Below are 25,596 nucleotides of genomic sequence, written 5' to 3' on the forward strand. Positions count from 1 at the left end.
CACCTAATCCATAGTCTGCCAGTTTGGGACTTTTTTCCCAAGAGAGCTCCCAAGAGGAATTGAAATTTGTGTGATTTAAGCACACCCAAAGCAAGGAAATCACAATTTATACTTCTTATGGATGGACTAGACAAATGTAGAATGACGTATGGACTGGTCATTGGTTTTGAAGACTTCAAGTTCAGTAATTTAGATTTATTTTTCTCATGTGATTTTAGATTATTTTGAAACTTTTAAAAAATTTTGATACTGAAGTATTAATGAAGTGGTGAATTTGAAAATGTATATGGCCCGGTAATGACTACACAGGATTTTCTGCCTAAAATTTATGCTTATTTCTGTTTCATGTCACAGTTATATAATTTTTAGACTTATGTACTTTTTAAAAGAAAGAAGAAAACCAACAAAGTCAACATATAATTTTTCACTTTTCAAAAATTATGAGTCCTTAACAGATACAGATCAATATTTTCAAAGGCACACAGGTTTCAAACCTGTAGTTTCTTAAAAGGAAAAAAGTGTATGACTAAATATTTTACACTAAAATTTTGCTAAAATATTCAGCATGGATTTTATCAGAACTTTTTTCATTTCCTCCTTATACTTTTAAAGTTCTGGGCCAATATGAGATGTGATTCATGTTGTTGCTTAAACTCCTTTAGACAAACTTACTCCCACTTAGTATTCTGTGAGTGAGAATGGAAGGAGTCAAAATTGGTGCAATTTGGGTACTGACAAGCAAGCAGGTGCTGTAAATTAAAGAAGTTGACCTGCTCTAACATACACTTTCATACTCCTTGATAACTGTTTTTATTTTTTATATCTTTCTGTCTTATCTGTATGTTATTGAAATGTTGATTCTGAGTGCAAAGGTGTGAGCTATTTCACAGGTGCTGTATACTGAAAGTGGAGTGCAACTTAAATATCTGTAAGAAAGTGACACTGAGTCATCAGGAAGGAGACTTAAGTTGGCGTGATGCACTTATCATAAGAAGCAACAGAAAATAACTTATAGTCAGGTGTGCAGGGTGAAATCCTGATGGCTTTATCACTAACTTTGATGGGGATCAGGGTACTATCAGGGTACAGTTACACTTCAAAGTGTTCCACATACGATTCTTTCTACATATTTTTACATGTTTTTCTCCATAAATTCTGTTCTGTTTGTATTTAATACTGCTTTAGGTCAAAGAATTGAAAATTATTGCCTCACCAGACAGACTTGTAGATTTTTCTGATTCAACTCAGGAATATATTTGTTGTGTTTAACTTCCTTGTGGCGATTAAGGGTGCAGTTAGTATCATGGCATTATTTCAGTGTTATGAAACAAGCTAGTTATTCCAAAGTCTACATGGCAAATGCATGTCATCTTTAGCTTTGAAATTTCCACTGGTCTTTTTCCAAATTTTATTTTACCAAATCCACACACACACGCCACCTGAAGAAACAAGCTCCATGTTACCTGTGTTGTGTCTAGAGAAAAAATGAATACATAAAAGTGATAATAAAATTGATACCTTGTAAAGATAAACAGAAGTCTCAGATTCTGTACAAATGTTATGTTTATTAGGGATAACCTCCAGGGTTATTGAAGATTTTGAATTTTTGTCACTAAAATGGTCATATAATAAAATCTTTTGTACTGAACTATCTAGTTATATAAAATGTTTTCAGAAAGTATCTATTAGTTTGTGCTTTTTTATTTTATTATGTACTACTATTTGTTGTCTTGTAAAATTTTTCTCCCAAAAGCAACAAAATGGCGCTGGCTGGGAACAAATACCCATTACTGTGCCTGAGACAGACTCCACTGGAAAAATGTTTTTTCAGGCAGCTCATATTGTGACTGATACACACTTTTATTTTCTCCAGATTTTCTATAGAAAAAGGAATAGCTGGTCAAGTGGCAAGAACCGGAGAAGTCCTTAACATCCCTGATGCCTATGCAGATCCACGCTTTAACAGGTAGGATGTTGTTTGTGGGAGGGGAAGATAGCTCATCAGACCTTTTAGTTAAATTGACCGCCTAAATTTCATATTCATATGCATTCATGGAGCTGTGATTCTCTAATGAGGAGGCAACCTGCTTTAGACATCATAGATATTTTTAAGATACAAATAAAAAGTGTTATTTTTATCAAATATAAATATAATGGAGAAAAATTTATTTAGATTGTTGCCAACTTTCATTATTAGTGTCCCTGTAATGTGATTAATTTCAGGGGAGAAAAACCTGTTCACTAACAAATAGCACTCCTAAAAATATTTGAATGTTCTTTAAGTTTATGAAAAAGCTTACTCTATAATTGAGGAAATATTATTTTTTTACCTTGCAAATGGAGATTAAAGGATTAAAAAGTTCTTTCTAAGTGTAACACAGTAGATGGAAATATTTGAGGGCTTTGGAGGTGAAATTCTTGGATGTACTAGTTACGACTACTTTGAAACGATTCAGTATATTGTTCATCAACATTTCTGAGAATCAAGGAATAGATATTAATTAATAATACTAATTATTTTCTCTTTTTCTTTCTCTTTTATGGCTTTCCAGAGAAGTAGACCTCTACACAGGGTACACAACCAGAAATATCCTGTGCATGCCTATTGTAAGCCGAGGAAGTGTAATAGGTGTTGTGCAGATGGTGAACAAAATAAGTGGAAGTGCCTTCTCTAAAACGGATGAGAACAACTTTAAAATGTTTGCCGTCTTTTGTGCTTTAGCCTTACACTGTGCTAATGTAAGTTTTATTTACAGTTTTTTAAGCTGTTAGTTATAATGGGAATACTTAGGTGTTTTGATGTTGCAGATTATTAAAACTATTCATAATCTGTTTCATTGAATTAACAAGAAAACAGGAATCATTGAATTCCTTGCTGAATAATTCTATTTTAAGAGGATGAGAGGGATTCATTTGATCCTTTTTGAAATAAACATACTCTGGAAACACCAATTTTGAGTAGCTAAAGTGAGAGAGGAAGCTCTGAAATGTGAATGGTATCTATCCTCTCTTTTCCTTTAGAAAGTATTCTCTCAATTTCATATGCTTAATACTCAGAGATCAATTTATACCTTTATATGCTATGGTATATACTCATAATTATCCATGCTTCTAGAGAAGAGTGGATAGCTTTTTTGTTCTCAAACCCTTTACCCTCTCAAAAATTACTATTCCTGTAGGATACATAAACATTTAATGATCATTACTATATAAGTATAAAAATACAATAAATTCAATGAAAATGAAATGCAGAAAAACTCTGTGTATTCATGGGAGGTAAGATACAATGCAATGCCAGTTAAGCCTGGTGATTTACATTAAGTGATTTTACCAGCATCATGTCATTGGTACACTGGGGCAGAAAATTTTGTTAACGGTTACTTAAAGTTGTTTCATACGGCTCAATGCAAGTAGAAAGGCCTGCATATAAATTACACTTTGGACTTTGCAATCACTCAGTTGTGTGTGAGTTCACTCTTTTCAGATGGTGAATGTTACCGTTCAGGGCACACTGCTCCAGAGGATTGTTTCAGTAATAACTTATGTCTTCACTTGTTACAAACCATGCCATGCTGCAATAACTGTCTGAACATCTCAATAATTAACTGTACTTATTTTTCATATTGAATAATAATGTAGGCATGATAAACATCTCACATACTTTTTACTGTGCACGGGTAGTAGTAATTTGTACCAATTAATAGCTGAATTCATGCAGTGGCAGAAAATATGAATTGTACCCTGTTACCGGTTTTCTTTCTGTTAGCGTTTTGCAAGGGTATTAGCTCTGTTTCTGACTCCTGGACCTGGATTCTCTTTCTTGGGAGAGCTCACATGCAGTGGAACGTCAGCTGAGCCTTAGACGTTTACCCAAATGAGCAGATGCAGAATGATGCGATAGAAGGCCTAGTTTTCCAGAAGTACTGAATTTCATATAATCTGTCACTTTTCTAATGTGTGAAGTTGTGCAGCCAAAAACACTAACATTTTTGCAGATGTGTATTTTAATAATCAGTGCTTGAATACAGGAATTTTTTTCCTTTATTAAAATTTCACATTCATAAATGACTTCCCTTTTTCAGATGTACCACAGAATTCGTCATTCAGAGTGTATTTACCGCGTAACAATGGAGAAGCTGTCCTACCATAGTGTTTGTACAGCAGAAGAGTGGCAAAACCTCATGCACTGTACACTGCCTCCACATATTTATAAAGAAATTGAGCTGTAAGTATTTTTCTTATATAGCAGCAATTGTATCTTTTATCAGCCTGGTAAAAAGACAGGGTTTTTTTTCTATTTGTAGTGGAGTGTTTTGTAGGAAGCACTTTTAATATTGAACTATCACAATATCATGGGTGTTTATCTCTGGCTTTCTTAGTTATACTTAATGACCTGTAAACAAAATTTATCTTTCAAAGATATAAAATAATACCTACTCAGAATGGCAGCATTTTCCACAGACATGGGTAGGTACAGTAGTTGCTTTAATGATTAGTTGTTATCTAGGATTTTAGAACTGAGCTTTCATTCTGATAATCCCAAGTCACGGTCAGCTCAGAGCCAGAGAGCAGGCTGAGGCTGAACATGGACCAAATGCCTGATGTCATTCCCTTGGATATGTTTTAGAATAGAACACATGCATCCTAGCTTGTTCCTAGGATGTTCTGGGTTGCGTGTTTTGGGGGTTTGGGTTGGGAATTGGTGTAAGAGATGTTTGGTTTTTTTGTGAGTTTCGAGTATGTATGTGTGTGTACACCTGCTTGTGCTTCTTGGAGGAGGGGAAAATGATAATTCAGGATTATGAATCCCAAGTGCTAGAGTTTAGAGTTGAAGCCTAAATTTAGAGGAGGACTTTCCATCCAGCCTCTTAGGCTTTCTCTGACATAATTCAGTTATTTTCGGCTCTCCAGTATCTGCTGTGTGCTGAAGATGTACCTCTATCTGTATTTTATTAGTCAGTGCCCACTCAATGTAACAATGCAAGTAATCATATTTTTTAGTCAGTCTTTCTGGTCCAGGACAGTAAATTCTACACTAGTGACCAGGTGTCTAAAGTCAGCTACTGAGTCACAAAATCTAAGTTGCCTTTGTAAATCTAATCTCCAGACTTGTTCACTTGAGTTCAGCACTGAGCATTGTAGCTGTGACCAAACAAAGCATGTGAGCCTGTGCTTAACAGGGAATGCTTAAAGTTCATTACATGCTGAAGTGATTTACTTGAATGCCAGAGTATCAGCAGCTTGCAGGATTACACCCTAATAAAAGCTGATTCTTTGCAATACAATTTCTTGTGCTTTGTTAGGTGATATTATATAACCCACCTCCTCATAAAAAATGAATTTTACTTGTAAAGATGACAGGTTTCATTCTAAATTACATTAGCATCCTCTAGTTCAAGCAATCTGAATTCATTTAAGCATTTTCCAAGCAATTCAGCTACCTTCAGCTGTCTCACACCTGCTGTGCTGTTCATTATGACACATTACAAGCAAGTGGTTAGCTGAGTTCCAGGGAGAGGAAATAGAGGACTTGAAGCACAGAAGGCACAGGGAAAGGGTTAATAAATAGAAGGACAAACAGTTCTGCTGTCCCAAGTCCCTAATATTAGGCCTAAATATTGATATCAGGAGAGGGGAGAAGCCTTCAGCTGATGCAACATAAAAAATATGTTATAAATGTTTAATTTTTTAAATTTCATTTTGATTTCTATTAGCCAGTAAAATTGATTTTTTCCCTCTATCAAAATTAAAGCAAGTCTCACACAATTTGTGACAGAAATTATTGAAAAAGAAGGCCAGTAAATATATTATTAGAGACGCCATATTTACAATTCCTGGGAGAAAAGACTGAAATGCTTTAGGAGGTCCTGTAAAGCCCTCATCATCCCTGAGATTTTTTGTCTGTTACTTAAATAATGGATCCCTAAATAAAGATATATGTTTCTGTTAACTAAACAAAGCCAAAGACTAACAGTTGGGCGCTATCATAAGGCTATTTTCCAACCTAAATGATTAAATGATTCTATGATCCTATGAGCGTAGTTCCATTGACCTTAGCAGAAATATATAACTTAATGTTACTGGAAAATACAGCCTGTAAATTCAGTTTTCTGTGTGTATTCAGAAACAAGTGAAAGTTGCTGCATATGCATTACCTAGTCATTTTCACCTGCTTTTAGTAAAAATGTAAAGGTGTTTGTCTTTACTAAGCTGAAACTTTCTTCTTAGATACCATTTTGATATCAGTCCATATGAGGATGTCTGGCCTGCCATTTTTGTCTACATGGTTCACCAGTCCTGTGGGACAGCCTGGTATGAAGTATATGATCTATTGCTTCAACTGTGTTATTTCTGTGGGGGTTTATTTATTAATAAATTTTGATGTAATTATTTTCTAATTCAAGGTCTATTTTCTTTGACATTTATTTACTATGTCTATTCTGTACAGGGATGTAATAAGCAAGCTGAATTTCCTGTCCTAACTTCTTGGTCTTCAGTTAATAAAATCTGTGAAGAGTCAGGTTAACAAACTCATGGTATCATCCAAACAGTTGTCCTTCCAATGTATAGAAGCATTGTTTGGTTCTGAGATGAGATTGTTTTTCAGACAGAAGGTGGTGAAGACATTAAAGGCATTCTTGCGAAAAAGGAGAGAAGGATTGTGAACACAGATTTTTCAAATATATAGTTGCTGAAATTAATAGAGTATATGGTAAAAATAAACCAAGGTTAGATCTTATCTTGCTAAATAAATCAGTTATTTGCGTAGTTGTGCATTAATTATGGAAGTGAAATATTTTCAAATGAAATGCTTCATTTATTGACCTTTCTCTCAGTGTCCATTATCAAGATCAATAGTCTCTTGGCTAAGTATGTCCCATTGCTGAAAGAAAGGAGCTACTCCAAATTATGGAAAAAAATCTGTAGGTGGTCAATTGAAAGGAGAAGTATCTCCCTACAAAAGGGAGCAACATTTGGGAAATATTTTCTGGTGCTTCATTTTATCTTACTAACTGGGTGGGTCTGTCTTCCTCAATGCTGCAAAATGGGTGACTGTTCTAAATAGAGTTCTCTACTGCTCAGTGTAATTAGATTGTTTCCATTGCTGACTGAATGGCTGTGGATGCAGCACTGGGGTTCAGATTTTCAGCTAGGTTCTGTTCCCTCTCTGACTCCCAGTCTCTTCCTTTCAAAGTGTGACTTCAATGAGAAAGAATTGATATCTACTTGATGTTTTTCAAATGAGTCTCAGCTTTCACATATAAAGTTAAGGAAACAAAAATGAGGAAAATATTTGAAAAAGAGGCTGTTGGGACTGGACTTGTATTTAATTTCTGAAAGAACAAAACTTCTCAACCCTTCGAAACAAATACAAATATTTTAAGACTAAAATTTGCTTTTTAGTATATTGAGGAGTAAGGTTGTGCCTTTAAGTATTTACCTATAAAAGGTATAATTGTCCTGTCCAGAGTGGATTTCAGACAAAAGTCTATAATACCCACTACATTTTCTTTACTCCTTTGAAGAAATAATATTTTACTACTTCAATCAAGTGTACAAAATACAGCATCAGAGGAAGTAATAGTGTTCTATGTTGAAACATCATTGATAATGGTTTTCCCTTTAGCTATAACTGTAATATTATTTAATAACCATTGAAATTATATTGGATGTAAATGGAAGTTACTATTGTGATATTCTGAATTATGATGTACTACTTTAAACAATAGTTCTATGAATTGTTCTAGAGTTTCTGACTTTCTACAATTAAAAAAAGAAAGCCTAAATCTTTTTGAAAGACAATATGCCTCTGTTTTTACTAATGTCTGACTAAGGATAAGAATAATAATGACCTTGCTCAGCATACAGCTAGAGAAATATGTATTTCTATAGAATTGGCTCCACGCAGTATATATGTTTATATTTTTAAATATAGCTCGGAGATATTCAGCTTTTTTTTTCTCAGCTCACATGTACTGCAAAACTACAACATTAGTACCACTTTCCTGATATACCCAAGAAATTATCAAAACATGGAACATAAAAGGAAGTCAAATCCCAGTAACAGGGGAAAAAATGAGAGTAAGGGAAAACTGATCTTTTTATGAGATGAAAAGTCAATGATCTGGGACTCTGGCACCTGCAGTTCAATTCTGGACTCAAGTTTAATTTTCCTTTTTCACCCCAGGCTGCTCAGATGAGGTACTTTAGAAAATGTTACCTGATACCTAATCTGTGCCTGAATTTCCTATCTGTAAACAAAAAGTATTTAGCTTTCCTTTCAAAGGAACATTGGCAAATGAAGTTTAGTAAAGGCTATGCAGAACTCTGGCACTACACTCAAAGGTGTTTTTGATGAGCACATAAGCCAAACATAACAAAAACTTTATTACTTTTTATTATTACCTTAGTGAAAACACTCTTATTCCTAAATTAATTTTCCTTGTCTATATTAAAAGCAAAAATATATCAGAAAATCTTGTAAGAAATAATCCCCTAATTGCTATAGTTTTGGGCATTTATATGATTGACCAGCAGTTACTTAGCAAAATGTTTTTTGGTGAGAAGTGAATTAACAATGAAATGTGAATTTCAGTTCTGTTTGGCCAAACTGGAAAAAAAATCTAAAAGTATTAGAAAAAGAATATCTTCCTTTTTTCACAATTTCAACAATGGAGCATTTCTATTTAAACAGGTTGATTTCTTCTGTGTCCTTTGCTTAAAAAAACCTGAATTTTCTGCTTTGATCACTACTGAAAGAAATCACACTTCAAGTTTCTGGGAGCAGGGAAGGTCATGCAATTGTGTTGACTGAGCTGGGTGGCATGACTTATGTTCCTGAACAGATTAAACTGAGACCATTGTCAGGTATCCACACTCAGGGAGGCTCAGGGGAGACCTCATCACTCTCTACAACTCCCTGAAAAGAAGTTGTAACCAGGTGGGGGTTTGTCTCTTCTCCCAGGCAACCAGCAGTAGGACAAGAGGGCATGGTCTTAAGCTGTGCCGGGGAGGTTTAGGTTGGATATTAGGAAGAAATTTTTTACAGAGAGTAATCAGACACTGGAATGGGCTGCCTAGGGAGGTGGTGGATTCACCATCCCTCAAGGTTTTTAAGATGAGACTGGATGTGGCACTTAGTGCCATGGTCTAGTAACCACAGCGGTGTTGGATCAAGGGTTGAACTTGATGATCTTGGAGGTCTTTTCCAACCTGGTTGATTCTATGATTCTGTGATTCTACGAATGACTCTTCATGTCATTCAATGAGTCATCCACAGTGAGAGTACTTTCGCAAGAAAAGTAAATCAAAGAGCATCTTTTCTCCTCTGTTGGTTATTTTTCCTGTTCTTATTTCTTGTCTCTGACCAAATTAATTTCTTCCTAGCTTTGAACTTGAAAAGCTGTGCCGATTTACTATGTCTGTAAAGAAGAATTATCGCCGTGTGCCCTACCACAACTGGAAGCATGCAGTTACCGTTGCACATTGCATGTATGCCATACTTCAGAACAACCAGGGGCTTTTCACTGATCTAGAGGTAGGTGACAGGATGGTATCAGTTACTACACCTCATCAGAGCTATCAGCTCTCATACAAGTACATTTTCTAAGCTAGAGTTTTGTTGTTGGCTTGGGCAGAATGTATGTTAAGGTCCCCATAGAAGAATGGATATGAGTAGAGAGGTTGAGGAAGGAGAATTAATCAGATTCCCAATTCTAGACATATTTTTCATGTCTGCTCCTGAAAAAGCTGTGGCAGATTTGCTGTAAGTCCATATCCAAGTTTTGAGGTTCTCCCTGCCCACTTGCAACCACAGTCTTTAATAATTAAACTAAGTGTTGGATCTGTTCTGAGGGAGGGAAACACCCTGGATATTGGATCCTGTGGAGTCTGGGGGATCCCGAATAAAAGGACAAGGGTTGCAGAGATGGTTCTTGTATGTGAGTAAAGGAGAAGAGTCAAACTTTAAATTAAATCACTAACTGGAAAAGATATAATAATAAAATGGAAGGCTTAGAATGTTAATACACAGTATAAAGACCTGTCACTTGTTTTTCTTCTGATTTATGGTAAGTACAACTGGGAGTGCTGTCTCTTAGTAATGTTACATGAAACTTCTGACTGGGAGAACCTGTTTTCAGCTGTGTATAACTCTGACAAATACTAGTCATCTGGACTGTAATTTTCCAAGCTCTGTTAACTTCCTTAAGCTGATTCATTTGGGAAAATTTCAGTCAAAATTGTTTGGCTCTTTTAAGGAAACGTGCTAGTAGAAATCAAGGTTCGATTCAGTGTGTAAGAATAAAATGAAATTTAGTGATCTTTCACTTGAAAAGGTCTACTTTATCCTGCTGTAAATCAGGGACTTAAAAATTGACACAAATATGAAAATGGTGTTGGCAAAGCTATACAAGTTTGAAAAAAAAAATCAGTATTCTTTTATCAACAAAATCTGTGAAGGGGAGCCTCAGGAAATATTTAAAGCTCCGATAACACTTAGTACTAACCAAGTAGTAAGTCCATCTCTTTGGAGATGCAGAGTAAGAAAGAAAGGAGAGCAAAAGAGACAGCTACTAAGAGAGATGGAAATAGTTTTTGTTCCCTGAAAGTCCAGCCAGTCTTCATCTATTTGAGTGTCTTATACCAGCCTATATTCCAGCTCTTTCGAGCAGTCTCCTTTTTTTGGTACTGCAGATGAATCCAACAAGAATACAGGACACTGCTGAAGGAAAGTTTGGGGAACTAGGATGGGTTGGTCCTTGGTGAGGGATGATGACATGAAAACCAGTGCACTTTGAGTTGGAAAGAGAAGTATGAAATACTGTAAGGGAGACACTGATCTACAGACAAATAGATTCAGCAGTTTGCAGTGGTCAAAGAATTGGGATCCAAGCAGGGATGATGGGTACAAAGTCAAGAGCACTGTGATATGGCATTGTCTAATCCTGAAGGACTGACAAAAATGACTTCCTGAGTCATGGAGACTGGGACAAGCTTGTTACTGCATGTCTTCAAGTGATAGAGGTGTTATGTTCCTAAGAGTTCCACTTCTCCTGAGGATCTATGTGGACGTGGGCTGCTGCATCATCTGGGTTTTTTATGTACTTTTTAGAAATGCACTTCACAAGTTGCAATATTGAAAAGACGTCATTCAAAATAAAAGTGAGTGTCTCAAAATCAGAAATACAGTTACAGTTACTGCAAACTTATTTCTACACATTGTATATTTATAATAATATCTTTAGTTACATCATTGTTCGCTATTTTTCCTCAGACATACTTGTTAGTGCAGTGTAGAGGTTGGATGTTGCTCGCATAATGGGTGGTTAATCAGTATTCTTTTTCTGCCTGATTTTATAGCCTTATCCTTACTTACTGAACACTCATCAGAACAAACTATAAGACAGCTCTTAGGTCTATAAAGATATTTTCATGATACTCCGTTCTGACAGTGACAAATTCACAAACATTAATGAATTTGTTTTTAAAACACACCTGCTGTGTGAAAACCTTTTGCAATGTATTTTGTGTGTTGAAAGAGAGATTTCAGGGATTCCATTTCTTCAGGATATTAAGAGTTAATTAAATAAAGAAAAGTCAGTTACTGTCTTCTTTGTTTGTGATTGTCATTGTCCAGCAATTGTGGCACACATTAGTGACTTCCTAGAAAAAATTTCAAGTAGGAGACTTGGTTAGCATCTTTGAGGAGTGTTGCAGAAGCAGGTCTGGGATCAAACTTCGGTGCAGCTGCCTTCACTGGGAGGTCATACACCTTATATATTTCTTCTAACTCAATAACTGTGCTTGTTACTGTTTTAATAAAAATGATGAGGATTCAGTGGATGACCACACTCTGTTTAAAATGCAGATTTCTTCTGAAGAGGAGTCCATCCAGTAGTATGTAATTGTACAACAATGTTTTTTAAATGCATAATATATAAAAGGTTTGAATTACAATTGGACCAAGAATTTTAATTCAGCATGTCCTCACTGTCATGTTTCTCACAATTTTAAGGATATCTCTCCATGTGCTTTTTGAAGATAGTGCATAATGCAACTTCTACAGTATTTTGGGTAGAGAGTGACATCTAGGGGCAGAAAATACATCCTGCTTTTCATGCTTATGTCAATTTTTTTTTGTAGCGCAAAGGTCTTTTAGTTGCATGCCTGTGTCATGACCTGGATCACAGAGGTTACAGCAACAGCTATCTTCAGAAATTTGATCACCCCTTAGCTGCTCTCTATTCCACGTCAACAATGGAACAGCACCACTTCTCGCAGACTGTGTCCATCCTGCAGGTAGGATTATTGAAATTGTATCTTCTGTGCAGGAGAGTCCAGTGGCAAAAATAGGAATCACATCATTACCCAGTAGATTTTCTGAAGCATGCATAATTTAGTGTCTGGACTGTAGTACTCATTTAGAAGAATGGAAGATTTATTACAGCAAGCCAGGTTTTACAATTAGCAATCCAAGCATTCAAAAATCATGCAAAACATAGCTTTCTCAAAATCTTGAGGTTATAAAAAGTATTGCGTATTTGAAGACCTTTGTTTATGGCCTTCCTTTGGAGATTTTAGCTTCTGGTCAATGAGGCTTTTTCCTGTGACCATGTGGAATAGGAACTTTGAAAATGAAAAATCAGTTTCTCACTTAGATATTTCCATCATATTGGACTGTGACAAAGTCTTCAACCATCCTGAAATTCTGAAAAAAACCTCAAATACTGAGGTTTTTTTTGCATGAGAAGCTTGAAAATATGCTGTAATAAATTCTGTGAACATTAAATGTGTGGCATGAAAGAGGAAATGTTAATTTTGCACGCATGAAAATCATAAACTTATTTCATTATGTTATCCTGTGCTTCTTTGTTACTCAGCAATTTGAAATAAAAAAATGAATAAGGTAATATTCTGTGAAAGAGAGTTCCTAATATGAGATCATGTGTCTGTTTAATGAACACAAAACTACAAGAATGCATGCAGATACATTTTGGGAAATCCAGGTGTGCTACTGACACACAGATATTTTTTCATTAGTGGAATTTTTTTTTCAGTTAGAAGAGTGAGAACTCTCACTCATGAAACCAACAACCAGTCCATAATATACTTGTACTCAGTGGTTTTAGTTTACCATGCACACACTCAATGCACAGCCTTACCATGCTACTGAGCCACTAATTCATTGTTAACTTTTCTTTCTTTGTGGTCTTTCAGGGAAAAGATATTTATTTTCTTAAATACCTAATCAATTTTTAGGAAAAATACATATTCTCTATTGTATTCAGAAGCACGTCTTGTGATTATGGTTTTAGGTATTATACACATTTAATCACAGAATAGAAGCTTTATCTCTGAATGTTCCTTCATGTAGGAGGGTATAATTGAATCCTTCAGCGCTGGTATGGCATTAGATGTTTAGTGTTCATTCCTCATGTGAGTTTGTGCACAGTGAGCATGTTCCTCAGTCATTAACACTTCCCTGTCCAAACCATTTTGCATTTTTCTGGCAGAAATGTAGTAATCGATGAAAGTCCCATTTTCCAAGAAGACAGGGAACCCTTTTGCTTCCCTGCTACTTCCTAGCCTTGCTGTTAGTGTCAGGAAAGGGGGATAAGTGATCAAGGCTATAGAGTGGATTCGAGACACCAGCTACCAAAGCACCCCATGGGTGGTAATTAGAAGCAAAGACAAATTAGAGCAGCATTTTGGACTTTCTGTTTTTCATTTGAATCAAAAAGCCTTACTGAATTCCTGGACCCACCAAACTCTTTAGGGTTTATCTGAATGAGTTTTAATTTTACGTTACTAACCTGCAGTTCTTTTAACTGCTTGAAATTGTAGAGCTGCTTTGCTCATCCACTTGCAGTTCTAGTGTACACCATACCTAGGAATAGAGAAGATTCTGTTCACTAGCTTTAGCTCAGCAGGGAAAGAACAAAATCTTGGGAGTTGTACTTTGTATGTACTGCTCAAAAGCCTAAGTGACATGCTCATAACTCGCAGCTTCTGTCAGTACCTAACAGAATCAGTATGAATAGAAGCTGTCACAGTGGTCTTTCTGAGAGTGCAGCTTCTAAAGCATGAGAGTAGAATCTAGAATAATTTAAATATTAGGACAAATTAGGACAAATCCTGTTCTCATGGATTAGGCAGCAAGGTTGGGGAGGAAAGGGTCCCCAAAACCATAGATCATGAAAACTGATAGTAGTAATTTCGTACTCCCAAAATGTTGATGATAGGTTAAAATATTCTGAACCTTTTTTTTGTTTTTTAAAACACCATGTTCTGTGACTTAGGAATCTGGCAGAGGAGCATTGAGACACAGATGGATTGTATTTTCTATTCATTATTCCCAATAAATCTACTTGTCTAAGTAAAAATATTGGAAAGTGATGTTTACATTCTGGATGGTGAAAGAAACCAAGCCTAATTGTACTGCAGAGGATTTATTTTGAGCAAATTATGTAAATGCTTGACGAAAATGAGGGAAACTTTTTATGAGCTTCAGCCCAAATGCCAATTAAATGTCAAAACATATCTGCATTTGATATATTTTAATAATATTTTCTGTTTCTGAATGTGCACACCTTGACATGGCTGGCTCATTCTTTCTCTGCTTCCTCTCAACAGTAGGAAGACTTTTGACAAGTTGTTTTCCAAATCTTAGAGACAACGAATAGTGTTGACTTTTCAAAATGTGATATCATCATGGCTAGGCTTCACGAACAAAGATTTGGGAAGGACTCTACCCACATTTGCTGCATAGCTTCTTGAGCTATCACAGTGCATGGATATTGTCAGTTAAATGCTCAATAATACATAGTGGAAATTGAAAAGGGACAACAGTGGTGTGTTGCCAGAACTCCCACAGTGGAAATCATCGTCTTTAGTTTATGAGTCAGTTAACTCAAGGTTGAACAAAGCAGCCTTTTCCCCTAGATGGTCCTATACATTAAAATAATTATCTTTATTTCTATACGGAAAATTATGTCAGTAAATGCATCAATTCTGGGCACATTTCATTTGGAACATTAGGAAAAGAAAATTATTTAGTACTTTCAACTTCTTTTCTTTATCCATACTCTATGTTATGCAGTATCAAAATTGTGCTAAAGTGAATCAGGCACTCAGTTTACCAACTTGACCATGCAGTACTCAGGACCAGGATTGGTCCACAAGTTTCCAAGCTAACAGTCTAGACTGAGTCTGTAATACTTATAAATCACAGAAGAAAAAGCTAGCATTTTTCTCTAGTAATACCTTGAGGCTTCAGAAGGAGCAGTCCCGAAAACAAATTAATGGTTTAGTCACAGGTTTTATTCTAGACCATATTTAAAAAGGAAAGATAAAAATGGGAATTTCAGGCTGTCAACATTTGAATTTGCATCTAAACATGTCATTGGGCTGTAAAACCGTTGTAACCTGTCTGGTAAAGACTGAAATCATCTCAGAATTAGAGCTTGTGCTTTTTATTGGTTTTTTACTTTTTCATAGCTGGAAGGGCACAATGTCTTCTCCAATCTGAGCTCCAGTGAATATGAGCAAGTACTTGAGATCATCCGGAAAGCCATCATCGCCACAGACCTTGCCCTGTATTTTGGAAATAGAAAACAACTTGAAGAGCTGCATCAGACAGGAGCATTAAACCTTAAGAACCAAGCACACAGGTGAAGCTGCAAGCCAGTAGTAGATCCCTATGGCATTAATCTAGAGGGAGAAACCTTTTTTTTTTTTTAATTGTCTCTGAACAGTAATTTTCTTATATATTTGATTTCTAAGACCAGCAGTGTGTAAAATTCCAAATATGTACCAAGGATTTCCATTGCTTTATATTTGCATTGACCCTGCCTTTGGGTGTCATCTGCACAGTTCAGTGACAGGTCATCTGCAGAGGGAAGTTTGGTGCACAGGCGGTTAGGTGTTGGGGAAAAAAGCCTACTGCAGTAATTACTTTGTTTTATTTTTATGTCAATATTTCTATTATTCAGTCAACATGTTTTTTAGAGAAAAACTGTGGTCAGATCTCAACCTTTGGGATTTAAGATAGCTCTAAGATTTAAAAAATATAAAATATTCATATACATGACTGTTCACAAAAGCAAAACTGCAGTCTGGATGAGAGATGTGTCTCATAAGAGGCTTCATTAAAGCACCTATACAGCCCTTCAGAGATTCTTTACTCAAAAGTGGATCCTGTCCTTAATCTAATGAATGGAAAAATTAGGGAGGCAATATGAGAAAATATTGAGTCATCATTCGGTTTTCTTTTCAAAAGGAACTTCTGTTCTTAGGTCTTCTTTGAGGAGTTTTACAGGCTTTTGCCAGTAGTTTTGAATAAATCACTATACCACTGTAGGAAAAATAGTTTTTTAAAAAACTTATTTTCTAGTATGGAACTGAAACTTATCAGATTTTAATAAACCTCAACATCTTAAAAAGACAAAGACATAGCAGCTCCTGAAATTCTTAGAATTAAATTTATCAGAAATCTTGAATTTAGGATTTACAAAATTTTAATAAGATAACAACTATTTAGTGTGTGATTAAATATTCTGTTTATATTTTTTAAAATCTTACCTGCCTTTGGGGCATTTTCAGTTCAAAGCCACAAGATAGGCATCAGTTTGTAATGTGGCTAACAAATCTAAGACTTGTAGTTGGTACCGTACATGCAATGGAAAACTAAATTTGACCCTTTTGTGGCTGATGAATCCTCTATCTTAACTCAGGGGAATTGCGCTTTGCCATTTATCTATTGATTATATTGTGTATTTGTGTTTTTCCCCAGTATATTTGTTTGTTAGTACAGTTTTAATGACTGCCATGACACTTGTGTGCAAGTTAATTAGCTCTATGCTTTTTTACATGGAATAGGCATTGTTAACAAAGATGCAGGTGTCCTTAAGGGTCATCCTAATTTCTCCATAGAGTGAAAAACATGTGAATGCATTAATTAATTTGCCAGTTTGCTTTATAAAACTTAGATTCACAAACCATAGGTTTGGACAGTAGACAAGTGCTAGAAAACCGATTGTATGAGATTTGTGTGTGGGTGTGTGTCTTATTCTAATAATAATTATAATTCTACTGATGTTCAGTTACTCTGTGTACAGATTTGACAATGTATAGGACAGAGTTACCTGTAGGATTCTTGTCCTGTCAGGGTTCAGATTAATTTCAAAAAAGCAATGACAGAGTACCTTGAAATAGACTTAGAACTAATTTTTTCTCTTATATGGAGAATGTTTTCCTCTCTAAAGAACAGAAAGAAATGCAGCAACTGGATATGCCATCTTTCTTTTTATAGACTTATACTGTATTTTCAGAAAATTAGAGAGGGGCATGTGAATGTTTTAACAGGCAGGCATTCTATGGACTGGTCTGTGTATGTGATTGTGTAGGGAATGGTCAATGAAGTCTGGTTCCAAACAATGTAGGGAATACAACAGGGAATATAGTTTACAATTTGTGCGATGCCTTACCAATCAATCACAAAAAAGTGAGGAAGAAACAAGCTAAGTGGGAGAAAATTTGTAGTATATATACATTACTGATGATTGGCCTGAGGAAGGGCAAATAAAAACCTTACAGAGTGATCATTAATTCTTACAATTTAATGTTATTTTATTTTAGAGATAGAGTGATTGGCCTGATGATGACGGCTTGTGATTTGTGTTCTGTAACAAAGTTGTGGCCAGTTACCAGACTGACGGCCAACGATATATATGCGGAGTTCTGGGCTGAGGTACGTGTGTTTCTCTTCTCTATTCTTTTTATAAATTGAAGTATTCAGAAAGGAAAAAACCCAACCAGAAGTATTTTTCGATCAATAATTTGGTGTGCTTGTTTTGAAGAGAGTTTACTGGTGCAGGCACGTGTTTGTTGTTTACTCTGAAGCTATTTAAAGAGCTGAGTTAGATATCTAATTTTCAGGCAGTGTTTCCTTTGTGTTAAAGGAAATGTAGAAAGTATGTCCTGACATAACGTGACCAAGCAACAGAACACAGAAGAAAGTCTGGAAGGTCTTTTGGGTCACTAACTGTAGTTTTATGAAGGATATATTTGTATTTTAGAAATGCAAAATATGAAACCAGCTTCCAGGTCAGCTGCCTTGAAATATACTTGAAATAAAGCTGTAGTATAAGTCCAGGAAATGCTAAAGCAAATATGGCAAACGTGAAAATTTTCCTCATCTGACCATTTGAATCTTCTTTGTGAGCCAGCTCAACAACTGGGTCTCAGATAGAGCTGAGTTTTTAATATACTGAAGATGTACTTAAGATGTACTGAGAATTGAAATAAGGCATTGAGCTGTACTAATATAATCGTGTTCACAAGTAAAGATTCAATCTCCCACATGTTTTATGCTGAGGAGTAAATGTTCTCATTGTTTAATTTTTAAAGTGGAACTGACCACTTTAGAAATAAGGAATAAATTCTGAAGTTGTGGCATAGAGCTGAGTTATGCAACTTTAGAAAATACGTTGTATTTTCAGAACTACTACTGCATGTATGTAGGATGAAGTGTTGTTCTCTTATGTGCCCTGTGAAAGTCTGCAATGTTCAGTGGGCTTATTTCTGTTTTACACAGGCATAAAATAGAAATCAGACCCATGGAATTGACGTAGCATGCATATAGTGTGGAGATTGTTATTCTGCCTGTTGCATGTTCATTATGAAATACCAGATGTGCACGGCTTGTGCATGTCTTTAGTATTCACATGTTCTCATTCTCTTAATTATAAACAGCTCAGACTATAACAAAATATTTGAAAAATATATAAGCTCAAAGATCTAGTTTAGAACTCACTTTCTGAAATCCCTGCACTGGAAAGTGAGTGTCCTTGTGAGTGGTATAATGGAGATATGATGTTGATGACCCTCAGTGATTACTTACTCAATTTTTTGCTTATAAGTAAAAAGACTTTTCAATGTAAATCTTGTGAATTGAGTCGAGAAGGAAGAATCAAACTTTTTTCTAGTTGATAATAGTAAAAATGGAATTATGGGTGTAATTGAGCCTATCCAGACTTTAACTTTTTTGGTAATCCAAGGATGAGTTTATCAAGGTAGATCTTGATATATTGCTATTTCATGGAACAAATGTAAATTAGAATTTATTGGCAGAAATTGAATTCTGTAATTGGTGTTTTACTGAATCCTCTTTTAAGAGGAGATTAATTGAAACACAGCAGAAATTGAATATACTGTCATCCAGACAGGGTGGCTGACAGATCCAGCCACAGGTATAGAAAGATTAGATTGTGTTTCACTGCATAAATTGTTACGTAGTTACCTCTAGAAAAGTGTATTTAACTATATTGAATGGTTGCATTACATAAGTTACAAGTAGAATAGAATATTACAGTTCTAAGAGAAGGATAAACTACTGCTTGTAATCACTACTTGAGTTCATAATCTTAATGTGTTGAATGATGTAATCAGAGTGGTTTTATAATATTTCTTCTTTGTGTAATCATTAACTAAAACAATAACTCCTGAAGAGGTTGCAGCAATTTTGTGGTATGTCACACTGATCTCTTTTTTATTGAAACCCAGTATAGCTGGTGTCTTCCGCTAAGTTCTGCCTTGATAACATGAAACTTTCTCAGAGTGCTACAATTCAAGGAAAATAATATGTTGCTTATCAATTATATAGGATTATATAGGATTAGTAACTTGTATAAATATGTCTGCTGTGATTTTTTTTTTTTTTTTTGTGGTATGAGATATGAGGCAGTTGTTAAACCCTTTCTGCAGTATTTTTTAAGAGACTTATAAGCCATTTATTACAGCTATACTGCAAGTGTGATACAAACTTTTTGGGTTAAAATTTCAAGTTTAACTTTCTGATTGTGATCATAACCATGAAGATAAAAGCAGTATTTTTTATAACAGTGTATCATATATATGTTCTCATACTGAACATTAAAAACTTGTGTTTGTAGTGCATATGAAAGGGTGAAGATTAATCTGAGATTTGTTCAGTTTTTCTATAATCAGTCAGAGGCTGGAAAGCTTTCTCAAAGTTCTGAATTCAAGTGTTTCTCAGGCACTTAATATTATGTTAATCAAATTGCTTAAAATCATATGATGCTAAATGGTTTAGTGTTAAGGTTCTTATCATTGAGACTGTGGTAGCCATAGAACAGTCTTGGATCAGTCAATTGCAATACTTCAACCAAATGGAAAAAAATTAAATATTATTTACTGGGGACATACGAAAGTGATATTTGCTTACAGTTCCTAAATAATAATTGTTCTGTGCTTGGAATTGTTACAGGTGTCTTTTTTTTTCCCCCCTCAGCTGAGGAATGAGGCCTTTCCCTTTGTTTCTTTCAACAGCAAAATATCTAAGAGAGACTACATTCCATGATTTGAGACTCTCTTAACTACCTGGTGAAAGAAATAATGCAGAGAATAATATAGACATCAATTAAAAAATAGCTTCCTGATTAGAACTCTTGTTGGTTAATTGAACAGGATTGTAGTTAATAAGTGATGTTGAGGCCAAATATGCAAGAGGGAATTGACTTCCAGAAGTCCCCATTTTCTCTAGACTCAAGGTATTTGCAAGACACTCAAACAGAAAGATGCTCTGCTCAGACCAGAGTCAATTTATTATAACGCAAACTTCTCTTTGAGTAAAGGTAGCAAAATCTTCCCTTGGAAAGGCACATTGGCACTTAAAATGTGGCTTTGAGAATCTTATAAGATGTAATAAAATGTGTTCTGGAGATATCTTCAGTAACTGTAGCAGAAAGATAGAACACAGACTTAGGGAATATCCCAAGCTTTCGGATAGCTAAACCTCTGTAGGCTGAATCTCACATTAAAGGACACAGATAAGGAAATATTGTATGAGCAGCTATCCTGCATAAGCATTCTCCCTAACTAAAGTGTATTGGGTCTGGCTGGGTTGGAGTTAACTTTCTCCATAGCAGCCCTCATTGTGCTGGCGTTGGTTCTGTTGGACATGGGGGAAGCTTCTGGCATCTTCTCACAGAAGTCACCAAAGTCACTTCTCTAGCCTCCCCCACTACCAAAACCTTGCCAATACATAAGATTAGTAATTTGAAGATCACTTTGGAATCTCAGATGTGGGCAGTAGATATAAACCACCATTGCTGTAGTTGCCTTTCCCCCTCAAGATTAAACATCTGTGGTGTTTTGACAAGGCAATTGAGGCATAAGACTTGGAAAACTTCAATTTGTTATGGAAAGTAGCCAGCTACTTATGGATTTTTAAGGAGCAATTGTTTTCAAGGCCCAATATAGGGCTCAGAAACGTGTTCTAGCTGCTCTGCTGGTAATGGCCGAAGTATAGGGAGAGAGTTTTCTCTTGTACATTACATATATGTGGCCTTTGGATACACTGCATCTTTCCCAGTATTCTTCCCATGAATGTAGGTACTTAAAGAAAAGACAGTTGTTTGACAGGCAACTTCTTCAAAGTAGCATGGTGAAAAAGACTAAATTGTTGACAAAGAGGGCATAATATGAATTCGTCTGGTTTTACTCAGCTTTTCCTTGCATTGGTGGGTTGTATTCTATTGGTCATTGTATTATGGTGCTTTAAACAGGCAATGTTTTGAAAGATGAGAGTAAGTATGAATGGAACACAATAGAATTTCTTTGGTTTTATTCTTCCAGTTGCTTTTTGTTATGGAGACATACTTGGAAACAAGGCAAATATGTGTATATTGACTTAAAGACTTAATTTTCAGCATCTGTGATTAACATTGTCATTTAGGCGAATGTATAAAATGAGTCACTCCTTACTCTCCTTAGACATTTTTCTGAAATTGCCTCAGAACTGTACCACACATTATTTTAAATTCTGGATTTTTAGATTGACAAAGAATAGAAGATGGAAAATAATTTGGGTCTCACTAGTCTTGATTTGCTTTTCTCCAGGGCGATGAAATGAAGAAAACAGGTATCCAGCCTATTCCTATGATGGACAGAGACAAGAAAGATGAAGTCCCTCAGGGTCAGGTATGAACTCTCTCAGTAAAATGGTACATGTTACAGTATGTGTATATATATATATACACACATATATATATATACACATACATACATACCATAGTTATGATATAGTGTTAATAAACACTATATATATGGAAAAAACATTTCATATATTAGTGAAAATTGCGTTTGAAATTAGGGTATGCAGACTGCTGAATTCTATGTTCTGCATGCAAAACCGTTAATTTTTTAAGTAGCAATGAAAAACTTGTTTTCAAATTTTTACTTGAATGACAACGTGCTCTTTGCTGTTGTCACTTTCTCTCTTCTTTGTACTTGTAACTCTAGCTCAAACCACAATCACCTACAATTTTGAGGAGTGTCAGTAACACTTTTTATCTTAGTAAATGGTTGCTTCAGCTCTTAGCTAAAAGGTTTTGCTACTCAGTTTTATCCTGAGTATAAAATGAAATTTATTCTTTGTTCTTGGTTAAAATATTCAGGTTTAGATTTCAAAATATTTGCAATTTTAGACAAATACTTCTTCATTAGTTATTTGGATAACTACAACCACTGCTTTTTGACATTCATAAAATAATGAATGTGAAGAGTTTCTTGGGGATAAGCAATAAAGGGTGTATTTCTAAGAGCCTCAATTGTCTAGTTTTCCAAATCTTTGGGTTCTGATTTTCATGTGCACAAGTGTGCAGAAATGACTGAGTTTTATGCTTTCTCTAGGGAAAATTGGAATTTTGTAAGCACAATTTAAAGGGGAAAAAAGTCTTGGAAATAATTTTTTGGATAAACAAAAAAGGTAGCTTGTCCTTTGATTATCTGAGTAGAGAAAAATAACTGTAAATTGTTCATTGTCCATACATATATCTCTATATGTATAAAAGGTGTTTTTATTTCAGTGGCCTCTGATGTTGTGTCAGTTGTTAGCACTCACAAAGCATTTTTTGAACTCTGAAATTAATAATAATATTTAAAATTATATATTACAACATATCACAAAATCATGGTAGATTGCTAAACAAAACTACTGAAATTTTTGTATTTTGGCACTTTACTCCATATGCTGTATCATATTTTAGCTTAAAAACTTATTAAAAACACCTTATTATAGTAAGGAATTGGCAGTTAACATACTAAATTTGTGTGTTCAGTACAAGCTTAAAATGAGAAGAAACATTTTTCTGCATTTGGTTTATTTTTCCACGCACTATTTTAGTTATCTTTGAACATCTTGAAAAGTACATGATATTACAGTATGTACAGATATCTTGGCATTTGTAAGAGAATTGTTAATGAAGTGAAAGATCTAAGAAACAAGCTTTTTGTCTCTTTAAATTCTAATAAGTATTGTTCAGGTACTGTCTTCATCAGATTCTCTTTTACTTTGTGCTCTGTTTCATGCTTCATAGTAGTATAACAGTAAAATATTGAACTAAACAGGACATTAAAAGCCAACTTCACTAGTATATTGGTAGTTTCTGTACCTTACAACATTATAGAAAAATGTGAGATTTAGGATGTGTATGAATCTGTAAAAGCAGCCCTTCCAGTATTTATGAAGAGACTGAAGAATTTAGTAAACTGTTATCCTCCATTTTGCTGGGCTCTAGCAAAAATAATTAATGAGTATTTTTACTATTTTAACTAAAGCATTAACATGTTATTTAAATGACAATGATGTTTAGGAAATGAGGATTTGTATAAACATGTAATCTCTGAAAATAACTACTTCTCTCTCAAATACTCATCTTTGATAAAAGTAACCTTTACTTAGCTATTCCTCTCACTTGGGTGCCTGGATCAGTTGTGCTTTACACCCTTTGCAGCACAACTGATTTAAGGTCTCTGAGTTTGGTGTCTTCCTATTGTGAAGCTTGCACTGAGGATTTGTTCCCAGGTTAGCAAGGATCCATTCACCTTATGTTCTGCCCCTCCTTTTGGAACCTGTGAAGAAAATAGAAACGAGAAAACAAAGTCCCCCTCAAAACAAAGCAAACAAAAAAAAAGTAAAACCAAAAACAAGTAGGAAGAAAATGACATATTATGTGAAATAGTGTGGATGAGCAGACATCCTATCTGCGTATAGCCTTGCCTTCTCACCTTCTTTCTGTTGTTTACATCATAAATACGTCAGCTCAGACCATTGGGTTCACAGATCAGAAAACGTGTCTTATTTTTATATAGTAGTAAGTACAGAGGCGACTTGGTTACGCAGCAGTATGGGAGGAATCTTTGTATTCATGGAGATAAGTTGCCCTCTGATTTCTGAGTAAGGGCCAATGTTTGGACTATTGAAAAGAAATATTATCAAATGCTTTGGTCATGGTACAATATGTAGTATTTCAGTAACAGACATTTAAAAATTTTGCCCTAAGAAAGGGATCATAGTGCACTACTGTAACAACTATCATAAGAGTCTGAGATAAGTGACTGATGCTATAATGAGTCTGAAGGTAATCTGTCATCCTTGATAATATATAAGTAGCATTTTCTAGAAATCCCTTCATGTCAGAACAATTCAGCTGTGGCATTTTAGCTGTTATAGGCCCCTAAGCCTGTATGAATCACATATCATTAAAAAGGTGCTCATTTGGTGCTCTTTAAATAAGATTATGTTAAAAATATATCACTGAAGTGCATGCATAAGAAAGTGCAAACCAATTATTGATCACAGTGCACACCTTTCAGAGACTTTCCAAATGTGCAAAGCCTCCATCATGTTAAGTAAATTGAGCTATGCAATGTATACCCTGGAGGACATCAGAACAATCCAGAATCTGACTGTATTTTGGCAATGCTGCACAACCTTTCTTTTTTAAAAAATAAAATCATCACATGAATAATATTTGCAGAAGTATCTCTGCCATCTCCACCTACTTTCCACCACTAGCAACATCAAACAGCTAGACAGATTCTGAGCAAATAAAATGAATCAATTGAATAATAAAAGGTTCTGTAGAAAACCCTACTTGAAGCAGAAATACCAGTCATAAAAGAAAGGCATGTAAGCAACTTGTTATTACCAGAGATTTCACTGTTGCTGCTTATTTTAAAGTGTTCACATCTTAAGAGGAGATGCAGAAGTGTGAAAACTAATATAAGCAGTAATTAAGTAAATAGTCAACAGCTCGGAGCTAGCTGGCTGTTAGCTTCCAGTGTTGTAGTTTGGCAACATTTTTTTTTTTCATTCTTGTTTTTTGTAGATTGGGTTCTACAATGCTGTAGCCATCCCATGTTACACCACACTTGCACAGATCTTTCCTCCAACTGGGCCGCTACTCAGAGCATGCAGGTGAGTAAATGTGCGTAGCGTGTAGCTTGGTCAAATTAAAAACAAGAATGCTTTGCAAGTTTGTCTGGAAATGAAGACTTTTAATTTTAGAATTTGCATGCAGATAAACAGGGATACACATCTCACATTAATCTATGCAGAAACCCAGAGGTGATAACTGATGTCTGGGATTATCCAACGCAGATCTACAGATACAGCTGATTAAAGTGAATTGGGTGCCAAAAGTAATTAGAGATGAACAGTTCAGTGTTTATGCATCGCTGTCTAGGCTGGTTAAGTGCAATTTCCTTCTGTGTCCTTTTTACTTCAACATG

General features: G+C 35.2%; 1 protein-coding gene across 3 annotated transcripts in view; it reads left to right on the plus strand.

Moving 5' to 3' along the window:
* PDE10A (phosphodiesterase 10A) overlaps positions 1–25,596 on the plus strand; it is a 350,481-nt gene that overhangs the window by 316,596 nt on the left and 8,289 nt on the right. For all 3 annotated transcript variants that reach the window (XM_064648955.1, XM_064648954.1, XM_064648956.1), the window contains exons 12-21: positions 1,874–1,966; positions 2,553–2,739; positions 4,083–4,225; positions 6,229–6,312; positions 9,388–9,538; positions 12,145–12,300; positions 15,499–15,671; positions 17,638–17,749; positions 21,922–22,002; positions 25,194–25,282. In XM_064648955.1, coding sequence (XP_064505025.1) covers positions 1,874–1,966; positions 2,553–2,739; positions 4,083–4,225; positions 6,229–6,312; positions 9,388–9,538; positions 12,145–12,300; positions 15,499–15,671; positions 17,638–17,749; positions 21,922–22,002; positions 25,194–25,282 — 1,269 coding nt within the window. The remainder of the gene's footprint in view (positions 1–1,873; positions 1,967–2,552; positions 2,740–4,082; positions 4,226–6,228; positions 6,313–9,387; positions 9,539–12,144; positions 12,301–15,498; positions 15,672–17,637; positions 17,750–21,921; positions 22,003–25,193; positions 25,283–25,596) is intronic.

This window comes from Pseudopipra pipra, chromosome 3 (genome assembly GCF_036250125.1).
Source record: "Pseudopipra pipra isolate bDixPip1 chromosome 3, bDixPip1.hap1, whole genome shotgun sequence".
NCBI lineage: Eukaryota > Metazoa > Chordata > Aves > Passeriformes > Pipridae > Pseudopipra > Pseudopipra pipra.